Genomic DNA, 16310 nt, shown 5'->3' with positions numbered 1-16310 from the left:
CATGTAACAGTCTTTAAACATGGAAGTGTTTGGTGGTTTCTAAATTCATCCCTGTTTGGATCCTAAGGAATGAATGGGGCTAGGCTAAATGCTAACACATTCATGACGTGCTCTACAAAGATTAAATGTACGCGTTGAATAAAGATATGTATGTATGTATTAATTTGTCTGAGTTGAGGTAAGAACATAGTAAAGCATTGAAAAACGTTGGTGTTTTCCTTTAATGTTTCACCATTTTGAAAGAAGTGAGGGATGTCGGAATGAATTTCAGTCAGGAGTTAAATCAAACCTAACATTTAACCATTAAAATTAATTTTTCTATTAAGAGACTGCAAGTAAATAACTGCAATTGGGCATCTGAATAAAAAATTACAAATAAGTGCTTTACTTTTTTTCTCACTTAAAGCAGTAAATCTGAAATTGGAATGGGTAACAATTTATTTTAGCATTAGAAATACTACTGCGACTTAAGGGCTTACACATACTTACAGAAACATTCAAATGATTTTGGTAAACACCCATACTGTTTTGGGGAGCAGTGGCACAAACACTACATTGGGTGTATACACTGGTTTTATAAAAAACTGTTTGTGTACCTAGTAACTATTTTTTGGGAACAAATTTGTACCTAGAGATGAAAAAACTGATCAAAACCTCCCTTTGGGATGTCCTCATTTGAAGACTTTCGTTTCAAAACGAGATAACTCCGTTTTTTTTAATTTTTGTCAAAACATTATTAATTATTATTTTTTTTTATAGTGCTACTTAGCTGCATTTTTTAAGTTATGAAGGTTTAAATTAAAACAAACCAACTGCAGTTGAATTGATATTAATTGGAATGCAAAACCAAAAAACGAGATTTCTGAAAAATTTAAAATACGGAGTTATCTCGTTTTGCAACGAAACTCTTCATTTGTAAAAGAAAAAACTATAAAAATAGAGTAAATAAAGTTTTTGAATTGTAAAAATGCAGAAAGTTTTTGTTAGGGTTAGGTTATAGTATTTATAACTAGTGCTCTGTAAAAACAATAGAAGTCTATTGAATGTCCTCATTAGTTATTAATGTGTGAGTGTGCGCGTGCGTGTGTTTTTAGCCAAAAGTGAAGCCTGGAGGGCATATTTGCACAGTATTTGCTTTTATAATCACTCAATTTCAAATAATTGTCAAAATGAGATGTATGGTACAAAATATAAAAACTATGTACACAACTACACCAATGAGCCAAATATTATGACCACCTGCCTAATACCCTGTAGGGCCTCCATTAGCTTGCCATAACAGCAGCTATTAGGAGAGGCGTTGATTTGACAAGGTGGCAATAGGTGTCCTGGGGTATCTGGTACCATGATGTCAACAGCAGGTCCATCAGTTGTGGTGGTGATGTAGCACAAACCTGCTTTTTCATTTAGCCATCCGTGCACGGTGCACCACTTTTGATATGTAGGCCTACTCAGTACAGTCACAAAGCGCAACGTTTCTGAGATCGAGGTTTCAAGACACAGTGGGATCACAATTTGGCTTCTATCAAAATCCAATAAATCGACAGGTCTACCCCTCTTGATACCAAACTCTACTGACCGAAAGCTGGGCTGCTGTTCTTTGAACTGGCACTGGACCCGTGCCATCGTTTGGTTGCCAGATGATGTGCTTATTACTCAAGCTAGGTGGTCATAATCTAATAATGGCTTATTTGTGTGTGTGTGTGTGTGTGTGTGTGTGTGTGTATACATTTATTAACTATACAAAAATACACAAAAGCTCATATAAAAATAAAGCATATTTTATAATTTGTTATTATATTGTTGAATTTTTTAAGACATTAATCTTGGCCTTGACTCAGCTTATGTGCGTGTATTTCAGTTTACATCTTTGTTCAAATATATCAATAAATAAAATAGTTTAAATAATCAATTGGTTTTATTCAGTTCTCTACGTTTCGTTTTTGTCAACCATTCATCACAAAGCTCGTTTCTAAAAGCATAGTTTCAGCAGACTCTTATCAATGGGTTTCGGTAAGTAAACACGAGGCGGGGTTCATAGAATTTCAATTATGTAAATGAGTAAAGCAGTAGAGAGCGCGCGGGTCGCACACCACTCCAAAATGACCAATCGCACGAGCCCCTCGACACACCCAAAACACAGTGTGCCGACAGCTCTCCCTTGACCAAATAAAAGACCGTGGGTGAAAAATCACGACCATGTCAGTACGCTAAATCACTGTGGTTAACGACACAACGCGCTCAGTGCTCCAGGTAAACACACATTGCCGTTTTCGTAATACACCTGTTCGACTTCCGGAACAATGACGAGAGTTTTCCACGATCTGACGACAGGTGAGGAATTTGCGACAAAAATCCTGTCGGTCTTGAAATGCGAATCTGTGACTATAAGAGCTGAATTTCTTCCTCGCACCAGGAAGATACCGAGTTTTAGGTTACTCGTGTTTGTGAAGATCCGTATTTGACCGTGTTTTGTTGTTTCAGGTATGTCTCGACGCTCGGGAATTATTCCAGATGAATCCACATTTAATGACTTTAAAAGACAGTGTCTGTCTACGGAAAACTGGATCAGCAAGTATGATAAGAACGGAATGGAGGTTTGGGTCGAAGGTGCTCCTTTAAGTGCGACTCAAGGGAACAAGGGCAACTCTGCAAAAGTTCACAAAATAAAGGTGAGATGCTAAATATTTACATCATAATACATATTACCAAGACGTTTATAACATGTATGTTTAACAAGTTAAACAGGTTTGATGTTTTTAGCTGGTCCAGCATGGCCTTGATCTTGGTCTTACAGTCTTGCCAGATTGTGTCCAAAATTCTTTAAAGTTGGCCTGACAAGCAAACCAATGGCCTTTTTATTATTGCTTGAGTTTTATTATATTTTATAATGTTTGTATTGTTTTAACACTATATTACTCCAGGTCCATTAGCAAAACATTTAAAATGCCAATGTTATACCTGCTTTCTGGTATCGCACCTCAGTAAACCTAGGGCTTGATCCTATATTATATATGATAATAAATACATTATTTCCCATTCAGTGTCGAATAACCATAACCGATGTATCAGCTGCTATCATGTATGACGTGCTTCATGACAGCCAATATAGGAAGACATGGGATCCCACAATGCTGGAGAGTTTCGACATCGCTCGCTTGGCTCCTAATGTTGACGTGGGCTACTTTTCCTGTGAGTTTATGAAAACTTGTACAAGTGTTTTATAGTGTTTTTTATTACGTTTGTCATCCGCGTGTTTTTATCGTACTCTCAGTTGTAATTCACCCAGCAGGCAAAGCTTAGAAAGTGATTCTGTATAATAGCTTATCACAGTGCCTTGGGGTTATATATAAGCTCTAGGGAAGTTTTAGTGCGTATTTATAGTTGACAACAAGATAACGCTCCTCTTTTTCCTCTGCCTTGTAATGAGTAGTTCATGGTAGGTGTTTATGGTCCATCCGCCTGCAAGCTTTATATTTGTTTACTTTGTTTGTGCTCTTGTCCACAGGGCTTTGTCCGAAACCACTGAAGAACAGGGATGTTGTGACCCTGCGGTCATGGCAGGCGTCTGAAGATGAGTATGTGATCGTTAACTTCTCAGTGAAGCACCCGGTAGGTCTTTATTTTCTTCTTTTCATGTGCATCTTGCATTATGCACATCTAGTTGGTTGCTTCTACTCTTACAGTATATGAATCTCGAATCCTCTAAATTTTAAGGCATTGTTTTATTAAATTCACATAAATGTGCATAATTCCTGACCAACAGGCCACATAACTGAATTGTAAATATAATGATTTGGTTTTGAATAGGTTTCCTAATCACTGCCTGTATGGTTGAGCCATAGTTGATATGTTGGGATGGTCAGGATTTATGAATAGATTGATGTTGAGCACTGTAATGTTTACACTTATCAGGGAAATAGCATAGCTTTAGTAAAGCCTTCTATCAACATTAAATGTTTTATTTAACTTAACTTAACAACTCAACTTTGCTTTTTTTAGAAATATCCCCCAAGAAATAACTTGGTAAGGGCAGTTTCCCTTCTTACGGGTTACCTGATCCAACCAACAGGAGAGAAAAGCTGCGTTTTCACATACCTCTCCCAAGCTGATCCTAGAGGTAAGTCGGTTGCCTTCCCTTGACATATTCACATAATTTGCCCAAGAAGCATCTTATTTATGCTGTTTATATTATTTTTAGTTCATTAATTACATTTTTTGTTTTAGGGTCTCTACCAAAATGGGTTGTCAACAAGGCATCTCAAGTTCTGGCACCAAATGTAAGTACTGTAAATATTTTTTATTAGTGTAGTTCGGTGTTCTGGTAAATTCGGCGGATATGTTAGTGCAGGACACTCGGCGGATTAGAGTCTCTTTATATGTTGGTATATAGGCATAATGGTTACCGACTGGAAAATCTTGTACTGAAGACGCTCACGCAGCACTGGTGTGCCAATGTGAAACTTGTTTATCTTGTTCTGTCTGTAGGCTGCATATTACAGTACACTTATGACAGTGTGTCACTTGAAGTCTTATTCATCATTGCTAAGACTGACACAGCAAAGTTACATTAGTGCAAACAGTTACATTAGTACAAACTCGGCATCTTTCCACTGTTGTGCACAACATAGATCTTGTTTTTATGTTGCATTTTCATTTTTTGTTTTAATACTGGTTTTAAGACATGATACTGGTTTAGGATCTGTGTTAAAGAAGGCCTGCTTAGAGTTGGGGGTTTATGAGGGATAAATGCCAATGCAAAAAACATCCCTGTTGGCATTGTTTGTTGTTTGTGGCTGTCTGTTTTATAGTCTTGATATCTTAATCTACTCATTTGGTTGGGCTGTTTGCTGTATTTCCAGACTGTAATCCTGTCCAATGGACACAATGATAACAAGCTTTTGTTTCACGCCTGGTTGTGTCATTTCTTATTATTAAACGCCATTATTATGATGTCTCAATAATGAAGTGCCACAAGGATGACGTATTTTTGTAGGCCAACCCCAGAAGTTAGCGGGACACTGGTTTGCTCACTAAAAAGCCCATTTATTTTCCCCATAGACTTTTGGGTTATCACACAAAAAATAAGCTTTGTGTTTAAAGGGACATTCCACTTTTTTTGAAAATATGTAAATTTTTCAGCTCCCCTAGAGTTAACATTTGATTCTTATCTTTTTGGAATCCATTCAGCTGATCTTGGGGTCTGGCGCTACTACTTTTAGCATAGCTTAGCACAATCCATTGAATCCGACTAGACCATTAGCATCGCACTCAAAAATAACCAAAGAGTTTGGATATTTTTCCTATTTAAAACTTGACTCTTCTGTAGTTACATTGTGTACTGAGACAGACGGAAAATTAAAAGTTGTGATTTTCTAAGCAGATTTGGCTAGGAACTATACTCTTCATTCTGGTGTAATAATCAGTGACTTTGCTGCTGTAACATGGCTGCAGCAGGCGTAGTGATATTACACACTGCCCGAAAATAGTCCCCTTCTAGAGAAGTAACCAAGGGGACTATTTTCGGGCAGTGCGTAATATATCACTACGCCTGCTGCAGCCATGTTACATCAGCAAACTCACTGATTATTACGCCAGTTTGAGAGTAGTCATATCTGCCTAGAAAATCTCAGTTTTTAGTTTTCGGTCAGTCTTAGTACACGGTGTAACTACAGAAGAGTCAAGATTTAAATAGGAAAAATATCGAAACTCTTTGGTTATTTTTTTTTGCCTGATGCTAATGGTCTAATCAGATCCTATGGGTTGTGCTAAGCTATGCTAAAAGTGCTAGCGTCAGACCCAGAGCTCAGCTGAATGGATTACAAAATGGTAAGAATCAAATGTTTAACTCTATGGGAGCTGAAAAAAGAGTGTCCCTTTAACAAAAGTTTGACATGTTTTGTGCAACAAGTTAATCTTCACAGATGAGCACAATTTATGAATTTTTACGTCTAAATGAATTTACTAAAAATAAAAACAAATTTAGACTTCAAAATTCATAAGTTCAAAATCCAATATTGACTACAGAGTGCTATACAGTAACCCACAATACAATTTGTTTGATTTAACCTTTTTCTGTTATGATGTATGAAACCTAAGTATTAATAATTTTGACTGGTCTGCCAAACTATATAAAATTTCTCTAAATCATTATCAGTTTTTGTAAGCTTGTAAAAATTGGTTAAATAGCAAATTTTCAATATGGTAACGGTTTAACTTCAAACCTAGCCATTATGCTAACTACACTGCAAAAAATGACTTTCTTAGTATTTTTGTCTTGTTTTCAGTAATATTTACAAATTCTTAATTCAATATGTATTTTCTTGAGGAGCAAAATTATCTAATAAAATATGTACAAGTTTTAGACAAAAAAATATACAATTTAAGTAAATTTGCACTTAAAACGAGCAAAAAAATCTGCCAATGGGGTGAGAAAAAAATCTTGAAATAAGTTTACTTTTTTTTTAAAGACATTTAATTCCAGCTTAATTTTCTCAACCCATTGGCAGATATTTTTGCTTGTTTTAAGCACATGATATTTTTTGTCTAAAGACTAGACTTATTTTCTTATTTTCTGTATTTGAATTTACAGTCCAAAAAGTGCCATTTAAAGGTATCAAAATTTACTAAGACACTTACTATTGTACTGAATGGTTGCCATTTTCATGTATTTGTTGAATTCATTGGTTGAAGTGAATATATTGTACATTGTGTATATCAGAAAGTGTTTTCATGCATCCGTGTGTGTGTGTGTGTGTGTGTGTGTGTGTGTGTGTGTGTGTGTGTGTGTGTGTGTGTGTGTGTGTGTGTGTGTGTGTGTGTCTCATTATGTGTTTGCTTAGCAATATAATCGTAACGTGCTTTATTGTACACCGTGATCACTGTTGGCAAAAATTTTCAAGACCTGACTGAAACCAGAAACGCTATTTATAAGCTGAAGTTAGCTAAAAAAATAAATGAGCTAACGCTCCGCCTGAAAATGTGGTAAAACAGCATTCTGTTTCATGGTTAGCATTACACAAGACAGAACAATTCAACGACACATTCATATATACATATAGTGCCGCTCCCTGATTGTCATCTTTTATTCCACAGGTTTTAAGAAGCGTTCATAAAGCAGGCCAAAACTACCCGGCATGGAAAGCGGCACACAATCCAGATTACAAACCGTGGCTGTACCCCATACAGAGCGAGCTGCCAATGATGGATCCAGCAGAACTGTCAATCCAGCGCGTCGATTCACTCGAGAACGTGGACGAGAGCTTAACCAAAGATGCTCAGGAGAATGAAGACAGCAGCTAAAACCACTCAAGTCCTTTAGACTCCTGTCTTGATGTGGTCCATCTCAGGGGGTCAGTTCAGTTACACCTCACGTCACTTATGGTCTGTTTCTTTTTATTGATCGCACAGATATTGTTTACAATGGTTGTGCCCTGCACTGATCGCATTTTTACGTTGGCACGTGTGACAGATGATCAATAGGAATATTCCTACGACCTTTACCACATAATTTGGCACTGGCAACAAACAACAGATGCTCCTAGATTACCTAAAAATGGCGATTTTTCTTATGGCAGTGTGCACATCATAACCGTGGCTTCTTTTTATTTTTGCAAGAAAATACTATGAAGTACTGTTTCTTAAGTTAAAACACTTTTAAAGGTGGTTAAGAGATTTTTTTTGTTTGTTTATTTATACTGAATTATTTTAATTATGCTACTTGTTACTATTATTGAAATTCGGTATGATGTTTATTTCTTAATGACTGTAGTCCAGCATGTTATTTAAGCCTTGTTTAAAAAAATCTCTATAGTAAAGGAGAGGTTACTTACAGTGTCATTCTTTTCTTGTATATTTGTTGGTAATGTATTTGTTTAAGGGAGTGTCCATAGTGTCTTATGCGTAAGAATGAATGATTGACAAGAAGTAACAAGGAGAGAAAACCTGTGATTAATGATGCTTTACTATGGTTAAATCAGTCTGAGTGGTATTACCTCAGGTTTGCTTTTACTTGAATTGTTTTGTAGCTTATTTGCCTGTAACAGGCAGAGGAAACATAAGGCAAAGTTACTTGTATTTCTGACAAGTGACTTGTCTGAGGATGGATGGATGTATACATTTAACTTGAATTTCATATATATGAAGTCCTCACTCAATGAAGGGTAATATGGTTTTAATATTTTTAATAAATGATTGTCCAAAAATCTTTTGCTGACTGTTTATTTCTCACAATAGTGTTGCAAGTTTATTACGCTGCGCTTTGGTTTTTATTTACATAAAAAGTGACTTAGAAAGGTGAGAAAACTTGTAAAATGATTGCAAGCAATAGTTTAAGACAGTGGTCTCCAACAGGGATGCCCACCAGACCACATTCTATTGATAAACTCAATTTTAATATTACTTTTTTATATTAGCTTGGCTTCTTTTATGCATGTTAGCATTTTAAACAATGATAAAACATATTAACAAAATAAAATCAAGTAAACCAAAAAAAAAGTTTTGAGTAGACCATATAAAAAAGTACCCCTGCAGATTGTTTAATCTATTGTGGTAGCCTGTGCTCACAAAAAAGTTGGAGACCCTTGGTGTAAGAGGTGCCATAAAGTTACTTTTAGCTAAGTTTCAACATTCATGAAATCAAAATGTTTTGTTTTTTCAATGTTGTGAGCTATTTTGCTGACCAAATCGAGTTTAAAAGATCCATCCACCTGTTAAGAAGAGTTTATGTAAATAATCAGGAGATTTTTTTGGGGGGGGGGAGATGCAAGGCAACCATGAGGCGTTGTTTACTTACTGTGCGCAGGGTTCTGGTGGGATGTAGGTTTGTAAGTGGGATTGCAGATATTGCTGCTTGCATACAAATCGGCACAACATAACTAGACCGTTCAGCTATTGTTAGCCAAAGGAACGAGATGATGAGAGGTGTGACATTTTGATTAATTGTGGAAAAACCAGCTAGAAGTTGTTACCAAGGAGTTGCCACATACTCTATTAGGTAAGGTCTTATTTTTCTGATATTTAAATGAAAATAAGAGCAGAGAAAAAATGAACAGGATTGCTTTAGTAATTTATACTTTAGTCAGTAGCATTGTGTTTCAGCAGGACATTATTTTACAGCATTTCACTAATCCAAACATTAAAACCAAATATGTTGCTTTAGATTTTGCAAATGTTCAAATGTAATCGCAAAGCAAGAAAATGTTAATAAATATTACACACAGACAATAATAGACATTATTAGCTTTGTTCCACCAATGCCTCTTAAAATAGTAATAATACTAAAAGCAGACCATAATTCACAATGTGCCCTTTGTCCTAATGAATGTATACACTAATTTCAATCAATAAATATCCCATACTTCCATTTCATATGCACACTGTATGTGATACAACAACCTTACTATGTACTCTATGTAATTAAGATTGAAAAAGAAGAAAATATGGAAATGCTGTGTGCTGGATACAAACAGTTAAAAAGTTAAAATAATGCATGGTTTTACACAGCTGGCTTATTCAAAAAACCTGATACCAGAAAACAGGTTTGAATCATGGGACATGTCCTTGTAGTGTTTGGAAATTATTTCTTTGAAGAAAGTATTTTAGAAGAATTCATTAGTGGGAGGAAGATGAAGCAGTGAATGCTCTATTCACACGCCAACGCCTCATCATCTGCGTCATGACGTTTGTTCCTTATGCAATTCAGCTCTGCCACCTAGTGTACAGTCCTCTCCTTCTGCCTCTGGTAATCTAGAAAAAAAAGATCAACATTTAGCAGACACTTTTATTCATCCAAACAAATTAAATTAGATGTAATGTTTCCTGGGAATTAAACCAAATGCAAGCACTAAGGAACAACCTGTTTACAGTACTTTACAGTGTTTTTCCTGTCTAAAATGAGTCAGTAAAAGGATTACACACTGAGGCATTTTTAAAAGTCACTTGGACAACCCCTGATCTATCTCTAGTATGCACGTATTACAAAAGAAGGATGAATATAATATACTTACTGTAAGGAAAGTAGCGAACTTTCATCAAAATCTCTCTTGCTGTCTTCAGTATCTCCACAGCCTGAGACATAAATCACACAAAATTCTGTTTAGAGGAGGCGAGTTAAATTTGATTTTGCCACTTGCCTTATATCAGATCTTACCTTTGAATGCTCAATGTCTTGAAAATCCACATCATTGACCGAAAGCACCTGATCACCTTCCTGAAGTCCAGCTCTATGTGCATCAGAATCTGGCACTACCTATCAAAACAGGATTTGCAAACCGACATAAATAAAGGAAAAAACCCTGCATAAATAAATAACAAACCAGTCTTTGAGAAAACTCACCTTGGAAATAAATATACCGAGCTGAGAGGCTTTTCCACCACGAATATTAAAGCCCAGCTGTGCACCAGGGGGTTTGTTTAAGACTATGGTGCGAGGTAGGAACTGGGTAAGTTCATTATTATAGTCAGGGTGATGTATCCTCTGATTATAAGAAACAAATGATTTATTAGACAATACGATCACAAAAGTTAACAGACACATGTGTAATGTTTGTGGCTGTAACCTTCACCTCCTGTGGAGGAATCCACGCGGGTGGGCTCTCATAGGAGGGAAGAAACACTACAGGCAGTTGATAGTCATCATATGGGATCTTTTGGTCCATATTTTTAGAGCTTAGAGAGAGAAAGAACAGCGATATGGATATTTAACTCCTTTCATTTAAAATAAGACAGTCATACTAAAGATTTTATTAAATGCTATACACACGATTTAATCTACCAACCACCAAAGCACATAATCGTCTATTTTATTAAAGGATCTACTTTTACATTGTAAGGTTTTCTTTCAGCATTGAGTACGTTACAGCTGGCTAACCTGCTAACAATGAACAACAAACATAGCATGCGCTGCGCAATGCGCTTAAAAAACAAATTTTCTTAACGTTAGGTGAAGACGAAAAAGTTACAGATATGTTCATGCTAAAATTAAAGACAATCGATATTTACAGCTGGTTATTTTACTCGACAGTTTTGTCTGTCAACTCACCATGAACTCCTCGAGCGAACCATTAGCCCCGCCCTTCTGTAGATCACGTGATCCGCATGATTTTTATTATTTTTTATTAAGGAATATAAAGAATACACATACATTCAGGGAAAGAAAAGCATTGTTAAATCACAGACAATTCGAATAACAATACAAAAATATAAAAATAAATAAATATCACAATCAGTAATTGGTTTGCATAAGGTTAAGCTATGTCGTTATAAATGCTATACCTAGGTAAGATAAGTGCATAATTTAAGTTAGGCTACATCTTTAAATAGATCATCATAACATTTCAAAAATAGTGTACATTTTATGTTTTTTATATTTTTTAGAGATGAGACAATGGATCTTATTTCAGTAAGAAAAAGTGGAAAATACAGAGGGCATTTAAGCCATTATTGTTTGTGGATAAAGAATTTAGTATATAAAATAAAAAAGTTAACAGTATTTTCAAGAAAAAAACATTTTGGGATATTCATAGTAGAAAATAATATATTTAATAGTGAAGCTATGGGTCATATTTACAGAGCTGAAAATATAGACACTTATATCAACTCCAAATTGACTGGTTACTCAAAAAAATAAGTGGGAAAAAGTTTGGTCTCAAAACCACAAAAGGAGCCAACTTCAGTGTCCAAATACTTAGAGATGAGAGGATATTTGTTTTATTACTATAACAAGATACATCTGGGAAAAGTCATTGAACTAAACCTTAACATTATTGAACTCTTTCCCGGATGCGATCTTTAGAGGTCGCTTAAAAACAAAAAAGTGACATTACCTTTTAAGGCAATTTTTCAGCTAGTCCTGCAGTCCCATCTGTTATTACTGAAATAAACGTAATTACAAAATAAGCTGTTTTTTCTTGTCTGAGAGAAAAACATTCATTGCCAAACCCAAACATCTGAATAAATAATAATAAAGAATGAATTCACATAAAAACATACAATTTATCAAGAGCAATTTTTATAAGGGACACAAAAAATAGAAAAACAACTGTAGGCCTACATGCAACGATATGTTTATATACAGTCAGATGCTAATATTATTCTTCAAAAGTATTTATTGCAATGTTATTGTATTAATAGAATTAAATTTAATTCTGTTATTATTGCTAACATAGCAAAATCATGAAAAATGATTCTCAGATCAGAGTCTGTCAATCGTACACCCCGACCGCCCCGATTGCTACATATCCAAACAACCGCCCGGTTGTTATCACCGGTTGTCTTGTATGTTGTAATTTTAAAAATATGCGGCTGGCTGTAGATTATCTCTTATATACACATGTCGGAATGTCGAGCAGAATCAAACATTTCTGTTTATTTAAAATGATTTGTTCTTGAGCAGACATTGAATGCAATTGGTTTACCAGCTATATTTAAAATGAACCACATATGACCATTAAAAAGGTAGTAGACAGATTGTAATTCTTGTGTTTGCCACTAAGGGGCGTTTTTTTAAGATTGCTATGACAGTTTTTTCAATACTTCTAACAATTTTACTAAACTCTTAACGCACCAACACAACACCCAAGTGGCCAAACAGTTTAAATCATGCTCAACAACACATTGTAAACTAAACTATTACATTGTTTACCAAAACACTGCAAGCATGTCTTAGAATCATACCAAATCACCAACATAAAAAAAAGATGCTAACTGCAATATTTTATGTGTCAGTCCTTATACAATAGACAGTAGCCTATACAATATTGTATTGATCAAAGATCATGTTTTGCACTACAGTTTCTTTTGAGATCTCTTTATATTTTTGTTGTGTAGGGTTTAGTAAATGTAAGCATTTTGTTCGTTTTGCTGCAGAAATTTAAGACAAAAAATTAATCATTCATCTCAAAGTAGCTTTATAGAATGGTAAATGGACTGCATTTATATAGCGCCTTCATAGACTCATGGCCATCCAAAGCGCTTTACAATTTGTAGATACAGTAAAAAAGAAACAGCAAAGTTATCATCTTATCTATAGCCTTTCTACTTTACCACATGTTCTCATCCCATCACATATTTTCTGGCAATGCAACTGTCCCTCATCCTGCTGGTCTTCCTCTGACTTCTGCAGGCACAAAGAGGTCCTCTTTTACTGTATTGTATACTATATGTCATTGAAAGATCCCAAGAGTTTGGGAATCAGCTGTGGTTTTCACAACTTCATTCAGCTGTTTTCATGAGCAATTGAATACTTTAATACACAAGAGATTGATTTGTGTTTCAATTCAACAGCTGTTCACAGACTTTAGCCTACACATAATGTTATCTGTTCTGACACACAGTGTGAAAGTATTTGTAAATGTGACAGTTTAAATCTATTGTTTTTGTCTTGGTTGAGCTTGTGTGTCAAGTTGTGCTATCCGTATGAGTTTAGGAAATTTGTTAAAAGTATTGAAAAAACTGGAAAAGCTGTATGTGAGAGTTTACCGGTTGCAGCAAAATGTTTGTCCTGTGAGTTAGTCAGGTCATGTTTGCTCCATCCTCTAAAGATACATGAGCAATAACCAGTAAACGGATGTGGCTGAATTCTTTGCTTGTGTGTTATTGCCAAGTTATCACAGAAACAGGTACAAAACTGACACTTAGGGCCATAGGGGAGGCTGGGTATGGTTATAACAGGTCATTTAGTAACACTTCAAATTTTTCCAATCAGGAGCAAGTTTACAAATCACCTCATGTACTTTACAAATGCTCAGTTTAGTCCTTATTGGGGTAAAACTATTTTTTTCATCTACCTTTAATCATTTATTTACCCAAACACACCAATTATGTTTAAGACAGTGTTGTAACAAAATCATAATCCTTATTTTATATGAATATTTTAATTTCATCTCAGGATATATTACAACTAACTTGGACTATGGGGTAATTTTCAACATTTTACTTCTCTTGTTTGAAACTACACCATGCATTTTCTGTTTGTGCTGCAAAGATAACAGCAACATCATTTAATAGCAAACACTTGTAATAGTCAACGTTTTAAGTGGATCAAAAAAATTAATCAAAGTTGTCCTGAGACAAGAACGGGTAAGGTTTTGATTCACTTCAAATGTTTGCTAGTGTAGTTTGAATCACAATTTGAATGCACTGGCTTAATAACTCCAGATTTATATTTTTATTTTGTCTTATGTGAGAAGAAAAATATTTTCTGTAGTCAATCTGAAACTTCTGGTTTGATTATTTATTAAATGACTCATTTATTTGGAATTAAGGTTCAGGTGAGTTCAGATTTACTGTTGAATGATTATCAAAGAGTACAGTTAGCCTCAATCCTCCAGAAAGTCATTTCCTCATTCAAATATACTGTATCTCCTCTGTTTATGATTTTCTCAAGTCACTTAAACCCTAGTCCAAAATCTTTGTTTTTTTTAATAAAATGGTTTCCTATGTTGTATCAGTTCAAGACTTTTCCTAAGTTTGCCTCCTGGCCACACACAAAAAAGTTGGACTTGATTCAATAAGTGGTTAAAAACGAAAAGACCCCTTAATATTTTGTTCAAGGACAAAAAAAATTTCAGTACAGATAGCCATCAAACACACTCACATGGGCACTCACACATATCATCAACACCTCCCTGCTCACTGGCTCCTTTCCATCCACTTTTAAAGAGCACCTATTGTCCGATTCACCATTTTACATTTCCTTTGGTGTGTAAGTGTGTATACTGTACATGTAAAGGATATGCAAAAGGTACAAACCCCAAAGTAAAAACGATGACGCGAGTTATCATCTTCAACGTAAATCTCTTTTCTTGGACTACAACAAACACACGAATTGTAGGCAATAGTTTACTTCCTGGGATTGGTGATGTCGACAAGCCCGACATTATCATAATTCCTTCCGCTTCAGATTCACAGCCTGTAAGTTAACTTCTGTTAGCACTGTGCGCAAATCTTTCAAACATGGTAAGGAGCGTCACATTTCTGGCTGACATCAGAGGTATTCAGACCGATCACAACGTACAAATTAGCTGTCCAATTAGGGACACTTTTCAAATCTGTGTGTTTCAGGAAGATAGTGAAATCTGGAGCTAAAAAAATGTAAGATATTTGGATAGTAATGTGTTTTTAACCATAAACCACGTGAACACATTGTATTATACCAAATACACAAAATGACATTGTTTTTTAGCAATGAAGTAGGTGCTCTTTAAGCAGGCCCTGATCTTTCCATTGCTAAAACTACCCACATTGAACCCTTCTTTTATAGACCCATCTCATTCCTCCCTTTTATTGCAAAACACTTGAAGGGTCTGCAGCCTTGTCCACAGCTCACCAGATGGTAACTGGGGTCCCTCAGGGATCAATGCTTGGACCACTTCTTTTCTCCATTTACACATTATTTATAGGACAGGATCATATAGGCATGTTGCTTCTTCCAGTGTTAAATGTACACTGCTGGTATATATATGGGTACCACAAAGTCTGGTGGTACTCATATAAAGACCAGCAGTTTACATTTAACACTGGTGGTTTTATTGTACCACTGGTATGCAGATGACACTCAGATTTACTTCTCATTTCACCCAGATGGTCCCACTGTAGCATCACGCATTACAGCCTATCTGGAAGACATCTCAGCTTGGATGAAGAAGCACCAGCTCCAGCTGAACCTAGCCAAGACATAGAGCTGCTTGTATTTTCAACACCCCCCAAGGTACAACACATCCTCTCAATTCAATTGGCAATGCATCCATTACACCATCTAAAACTGGCAGAAAGTTTGGAGTAATCTAAACCAGCTGTCCTTCAAATTAAATGCAAAACCTCATCTTCAAACACTAATGAAACTTTTGCCTCAAAACATGAGTTTTACATGTGTTCAAACTCAAACACTGCTCTATAAACAAAGTGATCAAAAGGATAACAACTTTGAAGCAGTCAGTAAATAATACACCCAAAAATAGAAATCAACATTGTTCAAATACATAGTTCTCAATCTTTTTGTTGTTCATCTTCCTCCCTGTACCCCTGATGTTACAGTACTGTCTCTTGGCTGCATCTCACAAACATTTTCTTTTGTCTCTGTTCTAATTCTTGAATATAGCCTACAATGCACTGTACTACAGTATACAATATTTAAAGGGACAAAAATAAAAGGAGTAAACATGTGATCAATGTCCTTTTTCTTGTCTTTGGGCTGAGTCAGGCCAGAACACTTTGTTGACATCACAAGCAATATTGTCCCTCAAAAGGCAACGGCGGAAGAAGCCTCTTGTGTGCCGTATCCAGCCCTGAAATGATTCCTTACCTATATC

General features: G+C 35.6%; 2 protein-coding genes across 2 annotated transcripts; one reads left to right on the top strand and one right to left on the bottom strand.

Annotated features, from left to right (window-relative positions):
• The first annotated feature begins 2065 nt into the window (after positions 1-2065).
• stard14 (START domain containing 14) lies at positions 2066-8212 on the top strand. Its single transcript, XM_065271930.2, has 7 exons — positions 2066-2334; positions 2485-2672; positions 3045-3192; positions 3509-3612; positions 4003-4120; positions 4228-4280; positions 7096-8212. Exons 1-7 carry the CDS (start codon positions 2304-2306, stop codon positions 7300-7302), a joined length of 849 nt encoding a protein of 282 aa, XP_065128002.1. The 5' UTR covers positions 2066-2303; the 3' UTR covers positions 7303-8212.
• An 838-nt stretch (positions 8213-9050) lies between these two features.
• On the bottom strand, positions 9051-11126 carry pdzd11 (PDZ domain containing 11). The gene is made up of 6 exons (XM_065271931.2): positions 11042-11126; positions 10566-10668; positions 10337-10477; positions 10151-10249; positions 10008-10068; positions 9051-9747 (listed from the first exon to the last, which is right to left on the bottom strand). Exons 1-6 carry the CDS (start codon positions 11062-11064, stop codon positions 9713-9715), a joined length of 462 nt encoding a protein of 153 aa, XP_065128003.1. The 5' UTR covers positions 11065-11126; the 3' UTR covers positions 9051-9712.
• Positions 11127-16310: the final 5184 nt, after the last annotated feature.

This window comes from Paramisgurnus dabryanus, chromosome 16, assembly GCF_030506205.2.
Source record: "Paramisgurnus dabryanus chromosome 16, PD_genome_1.1, whole genome shotgun sequence".
NCBI classification, from domain to species: domain Eukaryota; kingdom Metazoa; phylum Chordata; class Actinopteri; order Cypriniformes; family Cobitidae; genus Paramisgurnus; species Paramisgurnus dabryanus.
The sequence above is the reverse complement of the archived record's forward strand: the minus strand, read 5'-3'. Positions and strand labels throughout refer to the sequence as shown.

Excerpts from the sequence above, each read along its gene's own strand:
- stard14 (XM_065271930.2), top strand. The coding sequence starts at position 2,304 with ATGACGAGAGTTTTCCACGATCTGACGACAG. Across the intron at positions 4,121-4,227 it reads CTCCCAAGCTGATCCTAGAG|GGTCTCTACCAAAATGGGTT; the intron begins GTAAGTCGGTTG and ends TTTTTGTTTTAG. Across the intron at positions 4,281-7,095 it reads CTCAAGTTCTGGCACCAAAT|GTTTTAAGAAGCGTTCATAA; the intron begins GTAAGTACTGTA and ends TTTATTCCACAG.
- pdzd11 (XM_065271931.2), bottom strand. The coding sequence starts at position 11,064 with ATGGTTCGCTCGAGGAGTTCATG. Across the intron at positions 10,069-10,150 it reads AAGACATTGAGCATTCAAAG|GCTGTGGAGATACTGAAGAC; the intron begins GTAAGATCTGAT and ends TTTATGTCTCAG. Across the intron at positions 9,748-10,007 it reads AGTTCGCTACTTTCCTTACA|ATTACCAGAGGCAGAAGGAG; the intron begins GTAAGTATATTA and ends TTTTTTTTCTAG.